Source organism: Sebastes umbrosus, chromosome 14 (genome assembly GCF_015220745.1).
Source record: "Sebastes umbrosus isolate fSebUmb1 chromosome 14, fSebUmb1.pri, whole genome shotgun sequence".
Taxonomy (NCBI): domain Eukaryota; kingdom Metazoa; phylum Chordata; class Actinopteri; order Perciformes; family Sebastidae; genus Sebastes; species Sebastes umbrosus.
Genome location: NC_051282.1, coordinates 22,025,830 through 22,053,030, shown reverse-complemented (window position 1 = coordinate 22,053,030; position 27,201 = coordinate 22,025,830). Strand labels below are relative to the sequence as shown.

Sequence of the window (27,201 nt, the reverse complement as noted above, 5' to 3'; positions counted from 1 at the left end):
CTAAAATTTTATCAAATTCACCTGTAGCTGCTGTTTCTATCTACAATCATCCAGGATTAACACACATATCAAAGTAGACCAAGACATTTAAATCACATCACCATCAGCAGAAATATTGAGCCTTCACACACACTATGGAGATACAGTATGTCTTTATGTATTGTCGTGTTATGAGGCGGTTTTGAACAGTGTGTTGATTGAGGTGGAGCAGAATTAGCGTGTTGTTTTGGGCCAGAGGGACGTTATTGGAGCATGTCTACCTTGCTCTCCCATGCATAGCTAAGAATGAATCCCCAAGGAGGCCTAATAAGGCATTAGCCTACCCATGAGCACATGGGCTTAAGCTACAATACACATGGCACAAACCTTTGTACACACAAGGCTGGCAGACAAATGAACACATCACTACATCATATGACACACGACTGTAAAACACACATCATATATTATGGAGTCAAACACACTTGGTGACAATCAGGAGGAAAAGCAGCAGTTTTTAAAATGTGTTAACTGAAATTAAGCAACTATCTCTGAGATGTTTTGATGGAAAGGTATCGATCGAGGAGGAAACCTTTAGAAAGTGGTTAGCCTTTTATTTTTTTCTTGTTTACATTGTTTATTAGCATCGATCTTTTTTGTATGCACTCCTTTGTTTTCTCATCCTCATCCCACAGTTTGTTACTGATGTCCTTCCCTCGCTCTGTCTTTTTATCTTTCATTGATTTGTACAGATAAAATTAAGTTTCATAGGAAAATGCATTTTGTTTTTTTGCTACAGAGAAATCCACGTCTGATAAAAAGTCCACACACTCATACTAGTTTGACATAAATAAAAGTGAATTTCTTTCCTCTTTTTATTCTGTTGTAAGCAGTCCTTTGTGCAGCAGCATGGTGCTAATACCCCCCTGCCATCTTCCCTTCTCGGTGGAGGAGGAAGTCCCTGCTGCAGGAGCGTCTGTCAGCCTCCATTTGTTTTCGCTGTCTAGCAAAGCAGCCCTTTGCTTTTCTTCAGATCAATTTGCTCCCAGTCTGGGAGGGAAGCGTATTCATCTCTCTTCATTTCCAAAATAGTCTGCAACATAATTGTAGTGATTTATTTGCAGAGGAAACAATGTGAAAAAAATCAATTAATTTAATGAAATATAAATGTTAAAGTTGAACTTCCCTTCTCAGGATTTATCATCAGATCAGAAACATCTATTTTCATTTGCAAAGTATGGTGAACACTGCAGCCTGCTGGTTGAAAGACGTCACTGCATACTGCTCCATCAGTTTACCTGGAAGTCTTGATCAGACAGGTAGACTTCCAGGCGCTGGGGGTCCACTCCTTCAGGTAATGGGCTCCGCAGCAGCTCCTCCAGAGGGTACTGGGTCTTCATGAGCTGGGCCAGGGCGTCCTGCACCAAGGTCAGCTTCATCCGCCCCGCATCGCCCTGACAAATACATCAAACACACCCAGGGAAAGAGTCACAGATTCAGCTATGACTGCCAGTAACAGCCTGTATTAATATCTGGACTACATAACAGGAAACAGTAGATATATAGAGCTTACGTACCTGTGTGTGGGGTCCCAGGCTCCTCTCCCAGCGGGGGAACACGTTAGTGAAGGTGAGAGGTTCTAACCCCTCAAATATGAGGTAGGCCTGCGGTGGGCGTCTTGGGTTCATCTCTGGGATACAGAGAAAAACATAAAGAAATGTTTAAACACATCAACAAACAAGCGATGCTTTCATTTCTAAACCATTCCTCTCGAACAGCTTCCTCCTACCTTTGCAGTACTGCAGCGCCGTCTGCATGGCACACCTCCTCTCGTCATGCCAGCAGCTCCAGGCCGAAGCCGAGCTCTCCGTCTGCTCGGGCTGACCCCTCTGCCACAGGTAGACCTCCAGACGGTTGTCAAGCAGGAACAAGGCTGGCAGACAGACAACAAAGATAGGAGATATATTAGACAATAGAGTGGAAGTAGATTAGATTCATATCAAATTAAGTTTGATTTTGTTGTTTCTGTGGGATGCTGGCAGGAACAAGACACGATCAAAACCGAGTATATGGCTGGACCGTGTATGGTCAGTTTGTTACACAAATAGTCAGTGGTCATGTCTATATTGTTAAATCCAGTGGTACATGTCCACCAGATTATTTCTAAGGTGAATAACGAACCTTCAAGCTCAATATGACTTTATTATTTACAGCAAATTTTCAGCATCTGAAAACTAGCAATGTATGACACGTCATGTATTTTGATAAGTTATCTTATAAAGCCCGTATACAGTGATATGGAACTGCCTTCAGTCTTTTAAGCGACTTCTTAAAAGCCAGTTTTTCTAAAATTTGCTACCTAAAACAAATTGTTTTCTTAAAAATTTTTTTAGTTGAATCACAGAGAAAAAGAGAAAAAGAGCATGTTTTTGATGTATTGTGTGTGTTGAGTATGCTCTCACCCGGCTGTGGTACAGAGTACAGACTCTCCTGGACGAAGGGCGTTGCCATGACGAGACCCGGCAGCCGCGTTGGACTCTGCAGCTCCTCTGCCTGGAAACTCCCAGAGGAGGCGCTCAGGTAGAACAGGCGAGGTGTGAAGTTATACTTTCCTGGATCTGAAAGATGATATTTTTTTTTATGTCATTTTAAAGTTTACAGAGTTGAGAGAAACATCCTGGGTGGAGAGAAGTAGTTTCCTACCTTGCAGCATGCAGTCGTAGGCCTTCCTGTCCATTTGTCCCAGCGCTGTCCAGAAGTCTGCAGGCTCCGACCCTTCCTCCACCACCTGCACCGTCACAGGGCTGCTTTTACTGAGACCCAACTCTGGAGGACACCTAATAAACACACGCAATGATTTCAACCTTCAGTTTTAGAAATATCATTGGATCCTTCGAAAGCCCACCCTGTGTATGTGACTCACATCTGAGTGAGATGCTCCACTGCCCTCTTGCTGACCTCTCTGGAGCTGCTGTGAGCTTTACAGCCAGTCCAGAGGTACAGCACCCCCTGCTGGCTGTTGAGGAGCACAACAGAGCCCCTGGACCTCAGACCTGCACAGCAGCAGTCCACCTCCAGCAGAGAGCCTTCCTCTGGGAGCTCTCCTCGCACACAGAACAGACGCCACTCTGCTACAACAGACAGATAAGATTACATGTTGTTAAATAATACCACAAAAAAAGGAAAATAGACACAGGAAGACAGACCCTTACTGTACAGTACCTGCATTAGTGGAAGCCTCCTCTCGCTTGCCCTTGTGAATGACAACGCCTCCCTGGAAAAGCTGCAGGAAACAGGGAGGTTCCTTCCCCTGAGGTACCACCACCTCCAGAAACAACACAATGAACACAGGCTGTAAACAACAACAGTCCTGCTGTAGGGGAACTGAAGATGTCAGCGTATAGTGTAGTTCTGGTTTCTATAATACTAGAAAAAGCCCTAAAACGTCTCTAATTTGTTATAGTAAAATTATAAATGAAAGCTCCATCTTTGCAGTAAAGTACCTGAAGTAAAGAATGGTTTCTTTCAATGTATTATTGTTGTACTGGTCTCGTATAGCCAGACCCATCTGTCTAAAGAAAGGTCTGGCTCCGCACACCACTATCATTCTGCTATAGAGAGGAAAAAATGCAGTGGCTTGTTTGTATTTCTTTAAACCAATCACAATCGTCTTGGGCGCCACCTGAATTATGTTTCCATCAAAAATGTGTTGAAATAAAAGTAAAAACCCTCAACAAAACAAATACGCGTGTAAAATGTTCTTACAGTGTTATTTCTTTCGGGTGTAGTCATATATACGAGTGGATGACCTTATTACCTGTGAGTCTTCATGGTTGTTCATCCCGATGGACAGGAAAGCAGCGGTGTCCCGTCCGCTGACGCTGGAGTGACGGCCCCGCCACAGGAAGAAGGCGGTGTTTTCTTTTGGTCCGGGACCGCTGGTACACTCATCAGTGCTGTTCATCTTATCTACAGTAGAAAAAAATCTAGTTACATTTATATTTCAGGCATTTAGTTGATGTTGATGATGATTAAGGAGTGTGAAGGTATCATATGATAGATGTCACTGACCAACAGTGTTGATGCTGTATGTCCATCGGATAACGTAGGAGTCTCCTTCGTGGAGCTGTCCGGAGCTCTCCACGGGAACTTCACTGTCGTCAAACTCCTGGACGTGCCACGTGTCCACAGCGACTGTTTTCAACTCCATCTGGCGTCCTTCCTCCAGCATGATGACCCCGTGCCCTCTCTGTACATCAACCCCAGACAACACATTGTGGACCAAGCCGTCCCCTTCCAGTGACTGACCCGACACTAGAGCTTTAGCGTCACAAGCGCTCAGGACGTCTGATGATGGGGACGCCGTGGACTGGGATGTCTGAACTGGGACGTGCTGTGGAAAGATGGAAGTTTAAAAGGAAAGTTATCTTCCTAGTATCAATCAACAAGCCGAAGTATTGTGTGTTCTACAGCATCACTTTTAAATGTTGCACTGTGAGACAAACCGGTGTCTCTTTGTTCACTGCAGCAGCCTCCTCCACGCCTCCACTCCCGCCGGTCCAGTCCAGGAACTTCTCCCTGAAAAGAGCCGTCTCGTTGTGCTCTGAGACACAACCGAACAACGCCCAGCTGGGACGCCCCTCTCCCATCCTGAGGACACAGTTTGAGACATAATCCAGTGAGGGAACCCATTTTCAAGGAGTCTAGTGACAGTATAATGCAGTAAATATACACTTCAGAGGTTCTCAATGTTTTTCCTTAAGGGACCCCTTTTCTATCATTGAGTAAACTGACGACCCCTGACTATGTGACATTTTATGGATATTTCATATTACATTCAATGCATAATAAAAACAGCACACAACAACTGCTAAACTGTACAATTAACCCAAATAGTGAATGTAATAACTGCAGGATTTTTGTGTAAAACAAGCGATTTGGATGAATTTTGAGCAGATTATTTTCTGTGAATATTGCATCAGAGATGAGTTTTCCTGATATTTTATTAATTTTTAATACAATTCTTTGTCTGTATTGTGTTTTTTTTTTTTTTTTAACAATCATTTAAACTTCATAGCCTTCTTTTTTTTGACAAATTCAGTGTTTTCTTCTCCCAGACTCTCCCTGATTGTTCTATCAGCTCTTTGGTTGTTTTAACTGTATACTTTTATAATGCAGGACGAGGCTGTTTAGCAGAGAGGGAAGGCTCTGGGAATATAACTTGTATTCAGGTCTTCAATGTGCCCTCATCCTCTTTATATTTTAAATAACATATCCAAACTTTAAAAATAACCTCAACCCCATCCAACACCTTTGGGATGAACTGGAACATGACGAGCCTCAGCATCAGTGTTGGACCTCACTAATGCTCTAATGCGGCAGCAGATTAATGCCAGCAGTTTTGGAATGACATGTTCAACAGCTTTCTGTCTACTTGTTTGAATTGAATTTCGAAACAGCTGTCTTTTGCCAGCTGCAGCGTGTCAGTGTGTGGTGCGGACAGATAACAGCATGTCATGTGGACACAACGGTGTGTGCTGGGTGTTCCTCCATGTGTGGCAGTGTGGGATTACAATTTGGTTTTAAAGACCAGCTGCAGACGTCTGTGGGGTGTTGCTGCATGCACAGTAAACGTAATGCTCTATGCTCACTGTGTCTAGTGTCCTATTACATAAATTGCTATTATTGTGTGTACCGCAATGTTCAATATGTGTAGTGAATACTTACAGCTGTACTCCACTGTTTCTGTAACGTGTTCTAATATTGATATGCTGTTATTTTTTGTTGTGAAGTGCGGACTAAAAGCTTCACCGCCTGCGGTGTGAACATACCGCTGTGTGTCGGGGTTACACTGCGTGGGATCCAGTGGATTGACTCGACAGTTGCTGTAGTCATAAGCTCCGACCCACACTTGGTGAGTCAGCTGCAGAGCCACATTCCTCCTGCTGAGGGAAACATCCTGTCCCTGCCACAGGTACACCTCGCTGCCGAAATCAAACACCAGGGCCTGGACACACACATATAGACATGTACAGTATGTTGCACAGAGTTGAATATGAGACGTGATCAGCTATTGAAACTGACCTAAAACAAATTGGAAACAAGACGTAATCAAGAATGATAAAGCAACAGGAGAGTCCAGAAGAGAGCTCAGACCTCATTGGAGCCCAGCAGGGCGATGCTGGGGATGGAGGCCCAGGTCTGATCATGAGGCACCAGTCTGTTCTCCACCAGCCGGTACACACAGTTAGACTCCACCACACCGCTCTCATAGAGCTCATCCTCCTCTTCTGCACTGGCTCCTGAGGGGAGAAGCAAACAGATCCAACATATCTTTAATCTTATTTTCCAGTTTTGTTGACTTTTGTCACATCAGATAAAAAGCTAAATTGTAAATGTATAAAATAACAAGCAGGTCTTGTTGTTTTATAACCTGTCCTTTACAAAAAAATGACTAAATGAAATGAACAAAGCAGACATTTTGACCTCTGACCTCTGTATTGGGTCCTTCCTCCTAGGAGGCTCCAGAAGTCTGCAGCCAGGGTGCTTTCACAGTTCAGGCCCTCCTCCAGGTGGACCACCTCGGAGGCCTGACAGCCCAGATCCCTCTGACTCTGGATGGACGACGCCAGCTCAGAGGCCTGAAAAACAGAAATGATCAGTTACTAATACCACGGAAGAAGGAACAGGCAAATATGTAGTCACAGAATCTGATGGGTCACAGGATTTGGTGTAACACCGGGCAAGTTTAAAGACAGTATGCAAACCCAACAATTCAATTTCACTTGTGGCAGGTGTTCTGCAAAATGTTGTAACCTTTTTACTTCATTTGAATAATTATTCTCATTTTTACTGAAAAACATATTAAAATGGTTATGGTGGGATTTTTGGGGGGATCTGTACCAAACAAAGATGTTTTCTTAAGTCTGTAGAATATGATGTGTAGGCCAGGACATCTCTGCAGCACCACAATATTTAAAATTGAATTTAAAAATGGAATTTTGGCACACATTTTGTCATTCACAAATATTGCGCCTCCTGTGATTTGAAAATCAAAACCGACGGCAAAACCGGTCATATTGCTGTTTGATAACATTTCAATTAATTGTGCCGCCCTATTTTAAACCTATAACGTGGCAAAATGATCAGAGAGTAACTGAACTGAAAGTAATCAAAACATACATATTATGCTGTTGATTATGTAACCTGAAAGCAAAAAGCATCACAAAGCATCAATACTGCCAGCGCTACCTCCAGAAACAGTGTTAATATACTTTACTGTGCTGTGCAAAAATGCGCCTTGGGGTATCATTTCATGTATTTTGTGGCATGAAATTAAAAATGTGAATATGGAATATTTATCTAATAGTTATATTATCATTATCATTTCAATTTGTAACACCCATACAGATATTATTCTCCAGCACATAAAGTGATATTTTGGGGAATCTGGGTGTTTGATAGTACGGTTTTCAAGCAAAGCATTTTTACACATTTTCACCAAATTCACATTTCATGGCACAAAATGTCTTATATCTTGTATCCCATCCTGTAAATGTATGCTAACAACATACTGTCTTGAAAATGAAAACATGACAGTATGTTACTGTCCTCGGTGGTGGTACCTTGGCTTTCTCTTGTTCATTGGCAAACTCTCCGCTCCACAGGATGCAATGCTCCGGAGTGACTAGCAGGAAGCAGTCTCCGCTGTTCAGCGAGCGCACTGACGGCTCCACCAGACGCACCTGGACATGCCGCCTACCTGTCACCACAGACACTAGTCAATATAAAACCCTCAACATGAAGACACTCGTGCACACACATGAATATTTTTCTGACCTTTGATGAGAATGAGCATCATGCTGCTGAAGGGAGGAGAAGACTTGGTCGTATCGGTGGAAGAGACGAAGTCTTCTGATCTGGAAGGATGTGAATCAGCCACGGAGGAGTTTTTGGACTCTGTGGGGAGGGAGAAACACACGATAAGGAAGCTGAATAAAGAAGACAAAGAAATAAAAAAAAGAGAAAATATTCCCACTCACTCTTCTCTGCTTGGCTGCTCTCCTCAGCAGCTGTGTTGTTGACTCTTTCTCCCATGTAGTCCTGCATGATGTCCTCCCGGGCAGCCAGAGCCCTCAGAGGGTTCCTGGAGCCCTGAGTCCGACGGGACGGACGCACCGACCGCCTGTGCTCCGCTACTGCTGAGGTCAATCTGCACCACACACAACAACAGTTGAATATTAGTTAATATATATAATAGCTAATGATGTGTTATTACTACTGTGACGTGACTGTAATCAGGGCCAGAATGTATAAAGCTGCTCAGAGTAAACTTTGGAGTTATTTTGCTTTTATTCTAAGAATTGAAATTAAGAGCTATCAATAACTTTTGAGACAGTTTTGAAATTATTTGAGAGAGCTCCAAAAGTGTCCTATAACTCACCAGCAGATGGCTGTATTAAACGCACAGAGTAAAATAATAAAATACAAGAATTTTAGTGAATTTAAATAAGCAACAATGAATAAGAAAACACAGACATGACTCACTGTAAAAACATAAACATTTTAGGGGTTTCAGAAAACCAGACACAATTAATAATCTATTTGAGTCACATACAAACAACATCACAATAGATGACTACACCGGTTTTCACTTAAAATTGTTAATCTATCCCTCTTTCACTCAATTAAATAAATGAATAATATTCCAAAATCAAATATTGTCAACATCACTACTATCATGGGGAAGTTTTGATATATATTTCACTATATTGAGGCATGTATATCTTTGAGAGAAATGAATCATGACAATGTGTGCATGTAGCTGTGGTTATTGATGTGATGCAGTCCTGACACGTCATCTTTGGAGGCCTTTTTCTGGGGACACACTTTTTAAAAATGACAAACAATAACACAATAGGCCTCCTCTATAAATGTATGTAAATAAAACAGCAAATTTGTGCATAAAAATTAACATTTTTACCGCCATTTCCACATCACCTCATTTCATCTTGAATAGGTAAACCAGCCGTTTCGAAGAGATATAATTATTGAAAAATCCCAACTGTTTTATGCATGTGTTATTGAAAACATATACACATGTTAAATACTTTATAAATAAGACAAAACAAATGGATATAGGTGGAGTTAACAGGCTCTCGTTTTTTTTCTCTCATCAGTAAAACAAACAGACTGTATGCTAGCCTTTCGCTCCCTCCTGTGGCTCAAAGGTGAACTGCAGATATAAATGTTCAATAAAAGACTATGGAAGACTTAATAAAATCTCTTGCAACCCACAGCCCAGTCTTTGGGGATGACTGCTACAGACTATTGGTTGCATACCTAGGAATTTATCTCAAAAGAAAATACCTACAACCAGATGGGTCCCTCTAACACATACCTATATAGATATTTATAATACAGCGATAGGGAAGGCCAATAATCTTACAATCTGTGGTAAAACCAGGCTCACATGGGTGTGTTGGTCTGGCAGAGGACACCCAGGTCCTGCTCACTCTCTGCAGCAGCGACGTCTCCACAGGGTGGGGGGGCGCAGGCCGAGGGAGTCGACTGATCTCTGTAGAAACCGCCGCCAAACGTGTTTGATTCATCCACAGGCGTCTCCTCCTTCACCTCGTGAGGAGCCACTGAGATCAAAGAGCTCTGAGGAGCTGCGAGGGGGACGGGATGGGAAATATTAACTTTAAAATACTTTAACAACTGATATCAGGTATCTTTACATGATCTTACCTTCAAACTCCATCTCAGGCTGCATGGAGATTTCTGTTCAGCAAATAGAGCAAACAGTTTAGAGAGAAACAGACAAGAAGAGTCTCAACACAGTTTTTATTTCTATCTAAAGCAGCTGTAACCTTCAGATGAGCACGTTGGAGCTTCAGGGTGTCCTTGGTTATGAGAGGAGTCATTCCTGTCTGATTCTGGAGATCCTAACAGATGGTGGACACAGAGAGTCAGAGACACAAACCTGCTTCAGGTAAAGATTCAGAGATGATGAAAGTAAACTCACCTCTCTTGGCCAGACATCTGTCCTCTTGCTCTTTCCTTTCCTGCTCTGTGTTCATTTCCTCAGCTTCGTCCATCTCATCCTCAATTCCCTTAGCCTATAAAGTCAGAGAAACAGATGAGCTCTTCTGTACATTAAAACATCAAAAAGAGTTAATGAAATGTGGGCCTGCGTGACCTTCTGTCTCCACTGAGGCTCAGTCTGGTTCTGGGTAGGAGAGGAGACTTCTTGTGCCTCAAAGGACAGATTCGTCTGAGGATGAAGTCAAAACAGAACACATGGAAAATAAAGAAACAGGTCAATTATTTAACGTAGGAAAGCGGGCCCCTTTGGAGACGTGCATGACCAGAGGGGAAAAAATATGATGTTGAATGAAACAGATTCATTTGGGAACAAATAAGACAGCAAGACTATCGAGATACAAAATGTATTCAGGTTGCAAAACAACACATAAAGCACAAGAGTTTTTTCTAGATAGTATATCAATATTGTAGCATACTGATATTATTATATTATTGCATCGATGTTTTGCTGTTTCCTGTTGCTTTCGATGATTTGTGTACAATAATGATAATGCTCATTTAGGTGTCCAGGGGCGCTTTCATAAGCCAACATTTAGTCCGTTTTAATCAAACTCTGGTGCGGTTCGTTTGGGCGGTTGGGAACGTAGTAAACGTACTCCGGTGCGGACCAAAACAACTTGCTAGAGGTGGTCTTGGACCGTTTCTAAGCTAAGCTAAACGACAGGTTGACACGAGTGTGAGGATACTGGCATGGATTTCTGCAGAAGTCTGACGTTTGCTTGACATCTGGGCCGAAGAGAACATACTGAATATGATAAATAAAGTCCAAAAAAATAGGAGAAGGGATTCGTGCACACAGTAGATCACTGCTGAGTCTGGGAAAACCCTTCGGCCCTTCTCCTTTATATACGCCCCTCAGCAAATACATTTTTTAATTTTGCTCCGCTTTAATTTGTGCACGGTGAAACTGAACCAGATTAAATATAAAACTTACCAGAAAAATCAATTTCATTCTGATTTGAACTAACCAAACGGGACTATGGCTTGTGAAATGCCTTTGCAGTTGACAGAAGAAATGTTGATTAATGTGTGCTGTCCTTATAAATGCAGAAAATGAAATTAAAATCAACACATGTGATGCACAACAAGGAAACACATCAGTCAAATCCAAAATATGTTGCTCTCAAGTTCACTGTCAATACAGCAGGAGAGACATATTGTGTCTAAAAACTCCATATGAGCAACAGAACCTGATGAGAAACATGAATTTCACATTCTTGATAATGTTAAAAAAAATATTATTTTTTTATATTATTTTTTCTTCTCTATTTTATTTATTTATTTATTTATTTATTTATTTATTTATTTATTTTCCCCCTCACATAAAAATATTGCTTTTAGATTTACTTATGATGATTATGTTATGGCATGTTCTTTGTCTTATTCATTGATATTGTATGATGCAATGATTTTGTATCTTGGAAAACAAATGTATGGTTTAACTGAGTCAATAAATAGAAAGTTAAAAAAAAAAGATAATGTTAACAAAACTCAAGCTTGTTTCTTTTTTGAAACAAATTTAAACAATATTGTTGCAGGTTGTTCAAATTAAAATTGGGAAGGTCGGGTGTGGAGGTAAGACAGAGAAAATAAATGGAAACTGTGAAGCTGCGATGTCTCACTTCAGAAAAAGGCTAATTTTCAAACAAAAAAACACTCCGCGGGCGACGGAGTCGACTTGTTAGTGTGAGTGAAACTTCACACGTCATCTGTAAAATCACAGCCACGTGAAACTGAAAACTGCATATAAAACACTGCAAACCAAAAACAGCAACAATTAATCATCCATGCAGCAGCGGCTCAAACAGTTACCTGGTTGAAACACATGATATATTGGGGTGTGCTGCTAGAATAGACAGAGGCAAAGACGGGCTCCTGGGGGAGAAGAGGAATTGGAAGAGAGAGAGAGGGGCACGCTAAAGCTACTGTAACTTTAGTAATGCATAAAATCTTTATAATGGAGATTTAGAAAGATCTATGCATTGAAAAGCATTAGTGGAAGACTTACCCAGCACTGAGGGTTGACGCTGTCCACATGAAGGGTTTCTGTCTCTTCCTGCAGAGGGCAGTATGGGGGTAAACGGGGAAGATAATAAAAACAATAACAGGAAACAAATTAAAATGTTGCTAGAAGTAAAAACACAAATTAACAGAACAGCAGATCTTGAGGTAAAGTATAATTGATTAGCTGCTTGTAAATTAGATTAGACCATGGTGCAGATTAATGTAGAAATATGTATTTGATAAGGTTTTTTTTTTGTTTTTTCTTCCGTATTTTATTTGTATGTTAAGATTTTGTAGATGTAATTTTTTTAATTAATTATTTTAGTTTAGTTTTTATTATTATTATTATTATTATTATTATTATTAATTTTTATATTTATTATTTTGCATATAGGAGTTATTTGATTTGTTGACCAAAATGTGACAATGTTCATGTAAAAAAATTAATAAATACTAATTACAAAAAAGAAATTAACAGAACAGGAGAGGAATATTAAAATTAATACACACACATACAGTACATGTACACACACATCTCACCACGGTGCAGCTGAGATCATAAAAGGGTCAACATTTAATCCCCAGAATAATCTGTTTACATTTCACATAATACTCTGAGACAGTCAACGTACATAAACACAGTAGATATTCCTCAGTACCTTTAGTCTGATCTCAAGACATTTAGCACCTCCCAAATCCAGAGTGCTGTTGCTAAGAGATGATATAATATCTGGTTTCACTGGAATGACAAACACACCGATCTAACCTTCGGCCGAAAGGAGGAGCGAACCCAACAACCTCGACATTACATTTTCCCCACGAAGCCCCGGGGGCTTTCCCAGATCAAAACACTACAAACATCTGTGGATAAAGCTCGTTTCAAAACTCTTGTTTCATTTTGTTGACCTATTAGAGTCAAAGAACTCTTTTTATCACTCCATAAATCAGAAAATAAATACTGTCATCAGCCATAAAAAAAAATATTTTCAGAAACACATCTGAAAAAACCTTCTGAATAAAGACAGGAATGAAACTGGAAAGTTTGGTGGATGTAAGTGCTACTGAAGTGGGGATTTCTGGCCTTTAAAGATATGTATTGTAAAATTTCAGGTAATATCTCATTTTACAGGTCTGCAAATTTCATGGTAATTAGGTGACAATTAGCAAGTTACCTATTTGAAATTTCTTTGGAATTACTGAATAACTACCCCAATATTTACCTCAAAATCTATCGAAAATTACTTTATTAAAAACATTATTTAATAATTATTTTCTACTATTTCCCAAAAAGCAGTGATAAATAACTGGTAATTTATTTAATACATTTCCAGGAAAAGAATACAAAGTGAATTGATATGCTTTATTTCCATGTCTGCTGGTAAATAGATAATAATTAGCAAATAACTTATTTGAAATTTCTTTAAAAAACTCCCTGAATCATTACATCAGCTATCAGGTTACATTTGTGTAGACAATAAGTCACACAATGGTGAGATTTGTGCCTGATCAGGAGTGCCTTCTATTAGTTTTGGTCTCTCACCTCCGATGAAGAGCAGCACACAGCCGCTTCTCAAGACTAAGGGCCCTATTTTAATGATTATATGTTATTTTAGCATATAACTATTTAATAATGTTTATAATAAAGTCATTTTTGATAAAGTTTGAGGTAAATATTGGGGTAATTTGGCAGTTATTCCAAAGAAATTTCAAATAGGTTACTTGCTAATTATCTTCTTTTTTTTTGCAGACCTGTAAAATTAAGTGTTACACAATATTTGTATCTCTCTTCTCACCTCTGGATTTTAGCAGCTTGACAGTCCAAAGATTTTAGTTAGTGAATCAAACTGAAACCTTAAAAGTGAGGGGGACGAAAATGGGATTTTGAAAAGTAAAATTAAACTATATCCCTCTCTGCTGACAGTCTGAAACTCCAAACTGGACTCTCAAAGGATTAGAGATGAGATTAGGGGGGCAAAGAGTTTCCCCTTTACAGACCAGAGAGGCGGAGCAGCTGCTGACTCTGCAGCTGTGATTTGGTCCACTGAGATCCTCATTGTACAAACTGAGATATGAAACATATCTTACCTTACTTCTGCTGGTGTTGGTCGTCTCCTGCAGTTTAACGGTGCTGTCTACCAGTGTGACCTGAACATGACCCATGGCCTTGGTTTCTTCATTCATCCTCCCCACACTCTCCTCCTCATTCTGATGCCTTTGGGACACATCACATAATACAGAATATAAACCATAGAACATATCAACAAAAAACTATATTTCAGTTTAATTTGCATCATGAAACTGCTGACAGCTGATGTTTGTACTGGTGACATCTGTAGATTTGATCATGTTTGCAGCATGAAGTACTCAATGTTCTGTAACTTAATGTCAGATACTCACTGAACTCTCCCCGTAGTATCTGAGCTGTGCTCCTGCAGCTCTTTGTGGCAGGGCGTCTCCTCCTGCGGAGCGTCCTGCTCTGTTAAGGCTCTTATCGGTGTACAGGCAATGGTTTCCCTCCTGGTTCGAGCTCTCTGCCTCCAGGGAGCAGCAGCTTCCACACCTGGCGCCTCGCGTCTCACTCTTCGTGGCGGTGCAGTAATTTCCTGGCGCTCTGTGCTCTCCATCCTCCCTCGTATCTCTGCTTCTTCACAGCCTCCACCATTCTGCTCATGGCCGGATGGTGAATCCGTCCAACTGCCCTCCGTCCAACCGCCCTCCGTCCTGCTCCGCTCTGAGCCTCCGGAGCTGCTCTTCTTCAGGATTCCTCTCAGGACTGGCTCTGAGTCGTGGAGCTGCAGGTCCTGCTGGGTCGGGCCATCAGGTGGCCCGGGCGCAGGACCGGCGTCAAGTCTCGGCTGGGAGAGGCGTATCTCGCTGGGTTTTAGGTTGACAGACGAGACCTGCTGTCTGTCGGACAGGTGAGGGGACAAAGAGAAGGCAGGAAGCTGTACGGGGCCTTTCTGGAGCTGAACAAGGCACAGGGATGAGACACAGGTATAAATAATTATTCAAAATGTATTTGTTTAGAAACTTTACATTCAGAGAGAGTTCATGTCGACTTTTTTAACCAAGTTTTGTATAAAACACACAGAGGTTTTTTTGGCTCGTCTACTCACTAGGTTGACCTCCTCCACAGTGATGGGCTGTGTTCGGTACCGAGCCCCCTTCTGCCTTCGTCTCTCTGGGGGCCCGTCGGCGGGGCCGCTTGCCTCCCTCCCCGGCAGCGACAGTTTGTTGAAGAGGGCCAGCTTCTCGCTCATGCTCAGCTTGCTGTTCTCATCGCTGTCCTCCACTGACTCAGCCTGCACACACTGGGACTCCACTGGCAGTGCTGGTTTGGGGGCGCTGCAGAGCAAGGAAATATGAACACAATTCATATAAACAGACTTATAATTACAAGGTAAGAGTGAAAACAATAATAAATTGATCTTGTTAACAAGTCTGTGTAGCCAAAACCTAGTATATCTTATTCCTCTGTGCCATAGAGCTCCATTGCTGTTTTTAAGTCATGTCATATTGGTTTTGGTCTTTTTATGAGATTTGTTGACAGTAAAAAAACTACAGAATAATGCCAGCTTTGCCCCCTTTAAACATGTGAAGGTTATCCCAAATGGCTAAGCTAAAAGAAACAACTATGCAACAAGTGACTAAAGTAGTGCAATGCCAATATTAGTTTATGCTGTGCATAAAACTGTTAAGAATCCAACCAAATGCCCATGAAATATGCTTCTATATACGGTATGTATTCCTAGCACTGAAGCTAACATCTCCCTCCATCTGGCCACTAGGGTTCCCCACCTGATAGCCACGATTTCCTCACAGGTGATTGGCTGAGTTAGGAAGCGATGGTCGTTGCCACGGCGCACCCTGCGCTCATGACAGACGCTGCCCGAGCGAGGCTTCAGGAAGGCCGAAGCCTCGGGCGCTGCAGACTTCTCCAGCTCCTACAGAGGGGATATAGATAGGTAGGTAGATAGTCTTTAATGTCCCCAAAGGGAAATTTATTTAGCTCAGGTCAGTACCATACTGTACTAACATACAATACAATAAACAGATACAAATAGACACCACAGTACAAAACATGATTTTCAAAGACAAGATCATGAAACGCAAAAGACTGCTACTAATTCTGTGAATGTCCTGTGTGCCTGCACGGGGAATGTTAGCACAGCATAACCAGTTCTTCCAGAAGTGCATTGAACAGCTGAACCACCTAAAACACTAAAATACTTCTAACAGGTTAAAGGGTAACTTCAGTATTTTTCAACCTGGACCATATTTTCCCATGTTTTTGTGTCTAAGTGACTAATACAACACGTCACCTCGCCAGATTTCACAACGAGACTTCTCCTTGAGCGAGACTCTTCCCATAATGTCAGACATTTATAACAACAATCAGATCCTGTCATGGTGAAAACAAGCTCTTTTAGTGGACGTAAATGACGGTGCCAGCTTGCCCCAATAGCACCATATTGCAGCCTGTGAGCAGCCTGTGAGCAGCTGCCGTCTACAGCGCTCTCCCTCAATACTGGACCAGTTTCAGAAATTGTTGTTGCTATTAGTCAGTTAGACACATTGTGTTTGTGTGTTTTTGTTGGGTCCAGGTTAAAAAATATCGAAGTTACCCTTTAAGTAGCCTAATAGCAGAGGGGATGCCCCTGTTTGTTTAAAATACAGGGGCATCATACCTCCTGCCAGAGGGCAGGATCTGAAAGCAGGAGCGGGATTTGACATGCCTTCTTCACCATCCTCTGCTCATAAAGCTGCTGGAGGGTTGAGCGCAGCTCCCTGCCAAGCTTGGACCACATGGTGATCACCCTCTGCAGTTTGGCCTTGTTGGTCTCTGAGAGCCCCCCATACCAAGTCAGGAAAGAAAAAGGTGAGGAGGCTCTCTGTCTGGAGGACGGGAGGAGCTCAGTCCAGGTGCCTCAGCCTCTGTAAGAGGTGGATCCCCTGATGGCACTTTTTGATGATGGTTTGTGTGTTGTTGTTATAAGGTGGGAAAATGTGTTAATATCAACACATCTGACCATCACATCTGGTCCTCTTCCACAGGTGGACATTTATTTACCTCAACATTCAGGTCAAATAGCAGCTTCAATCCGCCGCTAAATAAGTAATACAGGGAGACCACAGAAATGGCAGTGAAAACTCTCCTGTTCTATTTGTATGGACAGATGGAGGGGGCTGGTGAATAAAGCAGCTCGCTGTAAGGTGGAGCGTGTTGGCTACATGGATAGAGCACCAGCCCAACAGGTCACAGCGAAACCAGAGCTCCCCCGGCTTCAGTTACCCCCCCCGCCCACGCCTGCCTCCACGGAGCAGCAGGCTAATTATACACGCCGCTGCTGTGGTTGTTAATGGTAACACGGCGTCTGGCACATTTTCACCTGGTGCTTCATGACTAAAAGTGAGCAGGAGCTGAAATGTAGGAATGGAGATTATAACTGTTGAGGGGCGGTTTTATCAAAAACTGTTGGCTATAAATTCAGTCTATCTGTTAATAAACACAAACGACTGTGCACCTGTTTGACCGTTCATCCCCCTCAACATGAGCAGGTTGTGTTCTGCGTGCTCAGCGCTGGCGTCTCAGACTGTAAGGTGAGCAGCCGAGGGGACGGTCGATGATGGACGGAGCTTTCTCTCTAGCTGTTCAATACATTTCTCAACAACTTATCACCGGTCCATAATAGCAGCTTTTAATCTCGTATACGGGACATTGCATTTGCATACTTTATTATTAGATGAATTTCAGTTTGCAGTCCGGTTAGACGAGTTCATCGCAGCTTAATTGTCATGAGTAAACTTTCAGAAAAATGATTCAGCTGTGACTGTACGTGAATGCATCCATCACATGAGATAGAGGAGCATGAAATAGCCACGGACAGTCATCATTTATAGCAGCAGGCGTTAGACGGCACCTAACATTAGAAAGATAAGCAGCAATAAGGATCGTGTTTCAGAGCTGAGACCAACATAGACTCACTTTAAACAAAGACATCTTGGCTGCAACGCTCATTTTGGCTCTGTCGTCTGTTTTCACATCAGCTGCGAGAAGAGAAAGACATAAATCATTGTGTCATTAACGGTTTGTGATTCATCACCACGCACTTCAGACACTATCTGATAGTTATTTAAGGAAGGCACTGATGATCAAACAGGCTTTGAAATGAACTCTGACTAACAGATAAACGCTGGCTGATAAAACGATGTACTTCTACTCCATGACATTTCAGCTGGAAATATTCTACTTTTTACTCTACAATATTGATCTTACAGCACTAGTGACTAGTTTTAATTCATGTTAAAAAATGTACATAATATGACACATGATGATCTAACATACAATACATTGATAAAGATTATTTAAAAGTCACATTTTAGATGACATTTTGCCTGTAAATATCTTAATGGTTCAATTCAAATAAGGTAAAATTATTCAATATATTTCTTCTTTTTTTTTTTAGATCATTTTTTGGAGCTTTTTCAATTCCTTTATTGATAGTAAGAGTGAGATAGTAATGAAAGGTGGAGAGAGAGAGGGGTTGACATGCAGAAAAGGGCCACAGGTGAGCTATAGCGACGCCCCAATTATCCAATATTTTGCATAAAAAGCAAAGATTAGAGAAAAGTAAAAATGTTTGCAAAACTTTTCTTCTTTAATCATCTCACGGTCCCTCAGATTTATGTTATGACCTTTTGGAGGGGGCCAACCCAGAGGTTGGGAACCACTGGACTAAACTACCCAACTGTATATAAAGTAGTTAAAACCAGCTCAACAGCAAAATGATGCTTACACATATTAAAAATACTACAGTACTTTTACTTTTAATACTTAAATACATTTTACTGATAATACTTCTAAGCAGGATTTTGAAGGCTGGACATTTATTTGTAAAGGAGTATTTTTATACGGTGGTATCAGTATTTCTATTTAAGTACATGATATTAGTGCTTCTTCCTCCACAGACAGTTGTGAAGAATAATTTGTACGTAAACAACACTTTTGATCCCCTTTCTTTACATATTTGAATGTTGTGTATACTTTGGCCTAATCCATTTAACAGGCAATGGACTTGATGAATCCTTAAAGGGATAGTTTGGATTTTTGATCAGTTTAAGTGTACGCTGAAATATTTTACCTGTTTTACCTTGACGTCAAACAGCCATTTCCAACAGGGAACAGAAACCGTTGTATCCATCTAAGCTCTCTTCAAAGCCACCAGACTCCATTGACAAAAACAGTCATTGAACCTCACAGAACACGTGGGTTGCTGGTCTACTGCCGATCAGTAAGTTTGTTTGTGTTATTGTGTGACTTTGGTGTTTTAAAGGGTTGTTCAGATTGTCCAAAGTCACATAATAACACAAACAAACAAACTGAATCAAGGCAGCGGTAGACCAGCAACTTGCGTATTGTGCGAGGTAAAATTATTGCTTTTATCAAAGGAGTCTGGTGGCTTTGAAGAGAGAATAGATAACGGCTTCAGTTCCCTGTCGAAAAGGGCAGTCTGATGGCAAGGACAAGCAGTAAAAATATTCTAAATATAGCGTACACTTAAACTGATATAGACTTTTTTTTACGTGGCTAAAATATGTTTTGCTGCCAGCCCCGTCCACAGCAGTACGTTGCTTTGCTACTTTGTCAGTAACTCCTGTCTGCTTCTCCAAACTGGGGGCGTGCCGACCGTCATCTCCTGAGGTAATACACCGATTATGGATAACTACCTCATACAACCCCACTTTAAAAAATCCAAACTATCTCTTTAACTTAAGTTGCACTTGTGGAGTTAATACACTGTAAAGCAGATGAGAGAGGGTCTGAAATTAGTTCAAATAGCAATAAAAGATTTACTTTGGTTACTTGTTTCTGTCTCAGTAAGACAATATTTGTCAAGACTTGCTTGTAATCTTTTTATGGTGGGGTTAAGAGAGGGACTAACTTAGCAGCACTCCGCCGCTCACATGGTTGAGAGACGTAAATCTGTCATCAAAGAGGAGTTAAACATTGTGAGACTAAAAATACAACCTGATTTATTTCATGAGCTGTTAAATGAGTTTGTGGAGGCAACTGCACGTGGGACGCACACTCCAAACATTTGATTTGCAAGAAATGCGTGAAGAGAAATGTCATATTTCTGTTTTTTATGTTCCTTCTGTTGCAACTTAACATATAGCTTTTTTCCTCTTGCCATCATTGTGTTTACATCATTGTGTATGACCAGTATTGTGCTCTACTGTGACCTTCTCCCTCTCTGTGTCACTGTTCACATGGCCAGTGTACCAGACAAAAGATGTTTGTCTCTAAACACAATAACAAACTGTGTGATTAAAGCCTCACCTTTACAGTTCTCCTCTTCCTCTGCGTCCAACAGCCTAGAAGAGTGAAAAAGAGGCAAAATATGAAGTCAGCCGGTGAAATATGAACACGGAGGAGGGGTCGTGAACTTAAATCTCCGGCTCCTGTGCCTTCTCTTTGAGATCCAGCTTACAATAAACGTCTTTGTACTTCAGTTTGCAGCTCCAAACAATCAAGATACTGTGCCATATTTGCATGCTGGGTAAAGCAACACTGTCACCTTGTGAGGTCACGAATGAGGACAAACACATGCAAACCACACCACCCGCGGGCTTTTAAGTAAAGATGCTGCACCTGTCATACCTCAGGCTGCAGGTGTGGCTACATTTTTATGAGTGAAGAGCAAATATCACACGCAAACCATCAGCAAATTTGAAAGCCTTGTCTGAAAAACACATCATACATTTCACAGACAAAACACTGCAAACGGCATCTTCTTTGGGAAAAACCAGGTGCATGATGTTGCACCACAGCACACAGCCCCTACCCGCTGCTCTCCTCCATCTCATTGGCTGTGATCGGCTGCGTCCTGAAGCGTTCGCTGGTCTTGCGACTGCCACCTGGCCCGCCGGGGAGGTAACGCCGAGAGCGACGCCGCCCCCCGTCAGGGCCCGGCTTCATAGCCAGATCCAGAGAGGAAGTGGCTCGCCCAGCATCAGGGCAACTAGTGTCCAGAGCAGGAGGAAGGAAGGGAAGAAGGTGTTGAGGGGAAGACAGATATTGCCACTAGAGGTACACAGGCTGACAGTGACACACGCATGCAGGCGACCCTACACTTTCTCGGGCTGCGCTCCGCTCGCCGTCTGCTGCAGAAGAGCACTTCTCAACTGGCCCACCGACACCCGAGTGTGGAGCTGCGGGGCATCGAGTCCAACAGGGACGGGTTGCCCCTCCCCACTCAGCATGCTGGCAGAGTCCGGGGAACCCTGCCTGGAGGGGGGCGGGAGTGAGGGGAAGGAGGTGAGGATGCAGGTGTGGGGGGAACGTGGTGGGTGAGGAACGCCCTCAGAATACAAAATTACAATCTCGAACCTTTCCGTCAAGAGCAGCCAAAGAAATATACAGCTCCAATCATGAAAGGTGCAATGTTGTACTATTTTTTCTGACACTAAAGAGGTTGCCAGTCTCTGTTCCATAATGCCAGCTCCAAGAAAAAGCACCCAGATCAAATGATGGCTGGAAAAGTACCAATCAAATGTAGAATAAGAATCAGACTGGCTTTACAACTCCCTGCAGGGACCCACTGATTTAGATCTCTCGGGTTTTAATTAGTAACAAAGGCCGCAGAGCAACTGGTGGAGTCGAGGATCTGGTGCTGCTGAAAGGTCGCTGGTAAGAAGCAGACCAAGTTTTTACAATGTTTTGCTGTCAAATGCAAAAAAATTATCATAAATGTTTTGTAAATACGTTACCATTAAGGCTGTCAAAGTTAACGCAATAATAATGCGTTAATGCCGCTAATTTCTTTAAAGCATTAACGCAATCAATCTTTCGGAGGTTGTAGCGGGTTTATAAGATAGAGTGAAGATACGGATTTCATATGAAACTAGAAAACCTCAGGAATCAATTGGTCCCATGTCATACTAGCATGTAGAGAAGGAGGCTAAATAACGCTCCAAACTTACACTCACATTTTGGCGAGAAAAAAGTGGCATGGCCATTGTCAAAGGGGTCCCTTGACCTCTGACCTCAAGATATGTGAATGAAAATGGGTTCTATGGGTAACCACGAGTCTCCCCTTTACAGACATGCCCACTTTATGACACACATTCAGTTTGGGGCAAGTCATAGTCAAGTCAGCACACTGACACACTGACAGCTGTTGTTGCCTGTTGGGCTGCAGTTTGCCATGTTATGATTTGAGTATATTTTTTATGCTAAATGCAGTACCTGGGAGGGTTTCTGGACTATATTTGTCATTATTTTGTGTAGTTAATGGATTTCCAACAATAAATATATTCATACATTTGCATAAAGTAAGCATATTTGTCCACTCCCATGTCAATAAAAATATTAAATACTTGACAAATCTCCCTTTAAGGTACATTTTGAATAGATAAAAAATGTGGAATTAATTTGCCATTATAATGGATTGACAGCCTTAATTACCACATATGATTATAAACCTATTCCCTTCACTAACCTCTTGTACTTACATTCAAGACCTATTTGAGCTCTAAGCTGACCCAGGTCTGTGTGAAGCTGTTCAGCAGCAGTGAACTTAAACAAAGGGAAGTGGCATTGTGTGTCAAACACTTCATTTCCTGCATTCTGGTGAATTTTCTGCATCAAGTTATGGTGGAAATGTATTTATGTCTTGAGGTCAGAGGTCAAGGGAGGGACCCCTTTGAAAATCGCCACGCCAGTTTTCCCTCGCCTCCAGACAAGCTACGCTAGCTAGCTAATGACATGGTTGATACCGATGGATTCCTCAATATCTTCACTGGCTTTAAAACCGAGCCCATTACAGCCTCTTAAAGACAGTAATGTCGGCCGGGGTCACCCGTGATCCTGTGGGTCTCAGAGGGTTTGAAAATTATTTTTTAGGGGTGCAGAGATGAAATTTAGGAGTGCTTGAGCACTGCTAAAAAGTCTATTTGTCAGATTGTTTTAATGCTTCTGAAGAAGAAAGGACACACTCGTGTGCATATTCTGCATAATTTACATAAAATCAATCATGTAGTTTTGTCCCATATACATTTTGTACAACTACATGACTCTGTGGTTACGTTAACCTTCTGCTCAGTGATGATATTAATATAATGCCACCAAAATACTAACCAACTATCTGTTGTGCTATTTCAGGAGAACACCGACAGTTTGTATTGATGTCAAGGTGGAAAAGGTTGAAGCAGGTGACAGGTGTCATCAGGGGTTAGGAAGCGAACACGTTTTATTAGTGTTTGGACAAATTAAGCCCAAAACACCTGCTGCTCTCCTCCACAGACAGACACCTACACTGTGCTGCATCCACACAACACAAAACCTCTTTGGATATTTAGAGATTTTTACAGTTGTGTCCTAAAGTTACAGTTTAAAAAGATGTTCGCACTAGAGCTGCCCCCTCTTAGTCGACTAATCGCTCATTTTGGTCTTAGTCGACTACGATTTTTTATGCCTTTTTCATGCTGAATGACTTACTTCAAAGAAACTCATGAGCACATCTCTGGTAAACACAAGATGTAAAGTGGTGCTTTTTTGTGGAGAAACTGTGGAAAATCTGTCAATCAATTAATCGATTAGTCGACAAAATCAAATGAGTTTCTTTGGTCGAGGACAGCCCTAGGTCACACACAGATTTGTATGTCTCCAGCTTGATGAAGACACTGATCACCGTCAGTAAACAGAGATGAATTCACATACATGACTTTTAATAAAAAACATTATTGGATTTTATGAAAAAACATTAACCCTATAAGTGAAGACTGTGTGATTTCCACATTACTCACTCCTTCACTACAGACATGACTCACCTTCTCAAGTGGTTGGACTCTGCAAGAGGGTCCTCTAATCCATTCGTAACCCCTCTTGTCCTGCCGTTAACTCTTTCACTGAGGCCATCTGAGTTCAAAGTCCCTCCACTGTGGGCTTGGGTCGCTGGGTCTGTCTCATCCCTCCTCACCCACTTGGAAGGTAGCTCCTCCATGTTGCCAAAGCGTTCGGCGAGTTCTCGCCTCCTCTCGGCTTTATAGCGAGCGATCCGCTCCGATCTGGGCTCCAGGACCGGGTTCTCCACTGCATCCATGTTCCCTCAAGAGGATTCGAGTCGATTCTCTGCTCCTCGAATGATTGCAAAGCATTTAGGGAGAGAAAGCAGACGGGTTGTTCTTTTTCCACTTTTCACACAGGAGCCAAACTTTCCTCCGGTAAAATTCAGATTCCATCGGACCTAAAGACTTTCTTAGCTGAGAGTCCACCGATCAGAGGTTGCAGAACAAGCTGGTCCTTGGTGGGTGAGACATTGCTCCTGAAATAAGCAAACAACAAACAGGTCAGAAGCTAACTCAACACATATGCATCACCCATGTGGCCTTCAGTGGTCTGCACACGTCTTCCTAGAAAGGTTCATGACAACATGGATGAGCCTTCATTATACATTAACTCATTTTGCATCCTCTTCTCTCCTCTTGTAAGATGACCTGCACCGGCCTGCAGAGCCAGGCAGGAATCTCCCCTTGCACTGAAACTCAACACCTCAGCAGCTCAGCTCCACTCGGAGTCTGCAGGCTTGTTGGTCTTCTGGATGTAACTTCAGCTGAACAAGTTTTGTTCAAAAGTTATCTAACCAGCCACATAGCCAGTTGTGTGTCAATACAGAGCAGGTTATCTACCAAAAATTTGTTTAAATACCCAAATAATGACTTATCCGAACTATGACATGTTCCCAGGCAACGTGCACACATAGATGAGCCAAAAAAAGTCCCGGTTGGCGACATCATGGTTGCCAGGAGGTGAATAAACAACACTAACAACGCCTAAGGCGGTAAGCCACATATAAATAGTACAGATGATATGACACAATTTGCATTTAAAAACAGCAGCTACTGTAACCATCAGATCAGGTTCACAAATGAGTGACTGTGTGCGCTCACAGATATGTACGAAACCATAAATGTGTGTTTGCATATGTGTCTGTGTGCACTCCAAAACTGTGGATGTCAGCATTCCTGATGTAGGAAGCACAATGGAGCCAGAACAAAGAGACGCGAGCCGCGGACTTAGTGCACCACATATATCTGACTGCAGCGGGGCCAAACGCTTCTGGTGGAGTTTATTTTATCAGGTTTGCAGTTAGACTGTTGGAAAGAAATACAGAGTGATTAAAAATAAATATATTGGAAATATTGTACAAATATAAGTACATGTATCTGACAGCTTTAGTTACTGTCTTCTACCACTGTGCTCAACTACTTGTCAGATGGTCTGCCTCCAATCTGTCAGAAACACCCAAAATAAACAGCTATAATGTCATATTGAATAAACTTAAGGTCACATTTGCAGACAGTGTCAGCAGGAGATTGTAGATCCAAAACAGATCTGACTTCCCAAGATTCAGTGATCCCTACATGAGACAACAAGCTCGAAGATTTGTGTATCTGTGTTGGCACTTCAAAACACGTGTACATGTGTATACTTTGAACAAAAACAGTCAGCCAACCCTGTCCAGACTCAGAGAGGGCAAAACCAGGAGCATCCCCAGCCTCTTTGACGCCACACTCCTTTATGTCTTTGCTGGTAGAACAGGAGCAAGTGGCTCCACGCTGGTTTAAAGAGCAAAAGTCATGTGACAAGTTGGAGGATTGTCGATTGGAGAGGAGAATGCCATGGAGGCTCAACAGGGATCATGGGCTTCTAATCCAGCGACACTAGTTGACACTAAGCCGGTGGATGAGTACAGCTACTCAAACAGGGAAACTTTAACAGTGGTATAATATTCTTTAAACAAAAGCCCATTAGTGCCAAGCTAAGGGTATGAATCCAAATCTTCCACACAGTTTTGGTATCTTTCTATAGGTTGTACTCACAGTGCAGACATGTCAGATGTTACATAACCAGAGGACCTCAGTGTCCAGCAGCAGCAGAGTAAACCTGATTAGCAGGCTAGCCAAGAATAAGCCTCCAGTCAATTACACCTGTCTTGACAAAGGCTAACTGCAGGAAAGCATGGAGCACCATAACTCAAGGGCAGATCCTCAAGAGGGCTTTCCTTCACACTTCCACTGACTGTGTGAGTACCAAATGGCACGCGTAGCAGTATAAATCATACATCTCACATACATTAAAGGCATGTATGCTGTAGGGCAGAGAGTAAGAACAGCTTTTCTCCTCATGTAACCACCATAATCCACTTGGGGCGTAGCACATTAACAGCTGCTTTGATGACAGTTTTTACATTATACACATATACTGTAAAGTTGTTCAACAAAAGTCCCACTCAGAATGTAAAACTCCTAATATTTAAAATGGATAAAAATATATCTTATACTGTATATACTGTATATGTTCTTAATATATATGTTCTTAATATGCCCTTGCACAAAGTATTTCTTCTTTATAATTGTAATGTAAATGTAATATAACTTATTATTTTAATGGAGCTTCCCAGCAATAAGTATTGACAATAAACATCTTGAATATCTTGAATATCTTGGATAAGGAATAGATGGTGAGAACATTTTAATCACAATTGAATGTCCAGACACATAGACATACATACTCAATGTTATTTTAGGCTACCAAAGTACGTTTAAATTTAACTTATTTACAGTAATTCATAGTGAACAGAAGTAAAGTTTTCCACCCAAAGGCAGTTTCATTCGTGCGTAATTCGTGCGTAAATTGCGCGTAAAGCATGTTCTGGCTCCACCGACACATTAATTTAGACCATTTTAGAGATAAAGCTGTCAACACACGAGGCTCACAAAGTGGGTGGACTTCATATAACCTCCATGAAACAACGACCGACCGAACTTCAGCAGGTCAGACAGAACAAAGAGCAACAGTTCCTAAATAAGTGATGAAATATTCAGAAGTTACATTTTTCGACTGTAAATTGGTTATTAGAGAGAGAATGAATGCAGAATGAAATACTTACATGCTGAGCTCCGTGTGAAGTGAGACCGGCGGTCCCTCCCCACCGGACTGTCGCTCCAAATGTAGTCACACCCGCAGCTGTGGAGGCGCTCAGTATTAATAGATGGACGAACCCTGGACGCCCCCTGCCTCCGTCCAGGAAGCAGCGATATGGCAAC

General features: G+C 41.9%; 1 protein-coding gene across 6 annotated transcripts; it reads right to left on the bottom strand.

Moving 5' to 3' along the window:
* On the bottom strand, nucleotides 1-27,201 carry svilc (supervillin c). 6 transcript variants are annotated; one of them, XM_037791737.1, is made up of 34 exons: nucleotides 27,045-27,201; nucleotides 23,923-24,416; nucleotides 21,224-21,379; nucleotides 20,937-21,113; nucleotides 20,432-20,466; nucleotides 18,077-18,138; nucleotides 15,889-16,034; nucleotides 15,207-15,435; nucleotides 14,488-15,056; nucleotides 14,176-14,302; nucleotides 12,095-12,142; nucleotides 11,899-11,961; nucleotides 10,181-10,255; nucleotides 10,007-10,100; nucleotides 9,852-9,926; nucleotides 9,730-9,762; nucleotides 9,452-9,650; nucleotides 8,022-8,191; nucleotides 7,819-7,938; nucleotides 7,605-7,741; nucleotides 6,473-6,620; nucleotides 6,136-6,281; nucleotides 5,811-5,986; nucleotides 4,485-4,629; nucleotides 4,051-4,372; nucleotides 3,797-3,948; nucleotides 3,202-3,304; nucleotides 2,903-3,110; nucleotides 2,683-2,816; nucleotides 2,442-2,597; nucleotides 1,769-1,912; nucleotides 1,557-1,669; nucleotides 1,278-1,433; nucleotides 1-1,072 (listed from the first exon to the last, which is right to left on the bottom strand). In XM_037791737.1, exons 2-34 carry the CDS (start codon nucleotides 24,192-24,194, stop codon nucleotides 983-985), a joined length of 4,980 nt encoding a protein of 1,659 aa, XP_037647665.1. In that variant the 5' UTR covers nucleotides 24,195-24,416; nucleotides 27,045-27,201; the 3' UTR covers nucleotides 1-982. The 6 variants fall into 6 exon arrangements, with proteins under 6 accessions (XP_037647665.1, XP_037647667.1, XP_037647668.1 ...); XM_037791739.1 differs by having other exon boundaries at nucleotides 2,903-3,107; XM_037791740.1 differs by having other exon boundaries at nucleotides 11,899-11,958.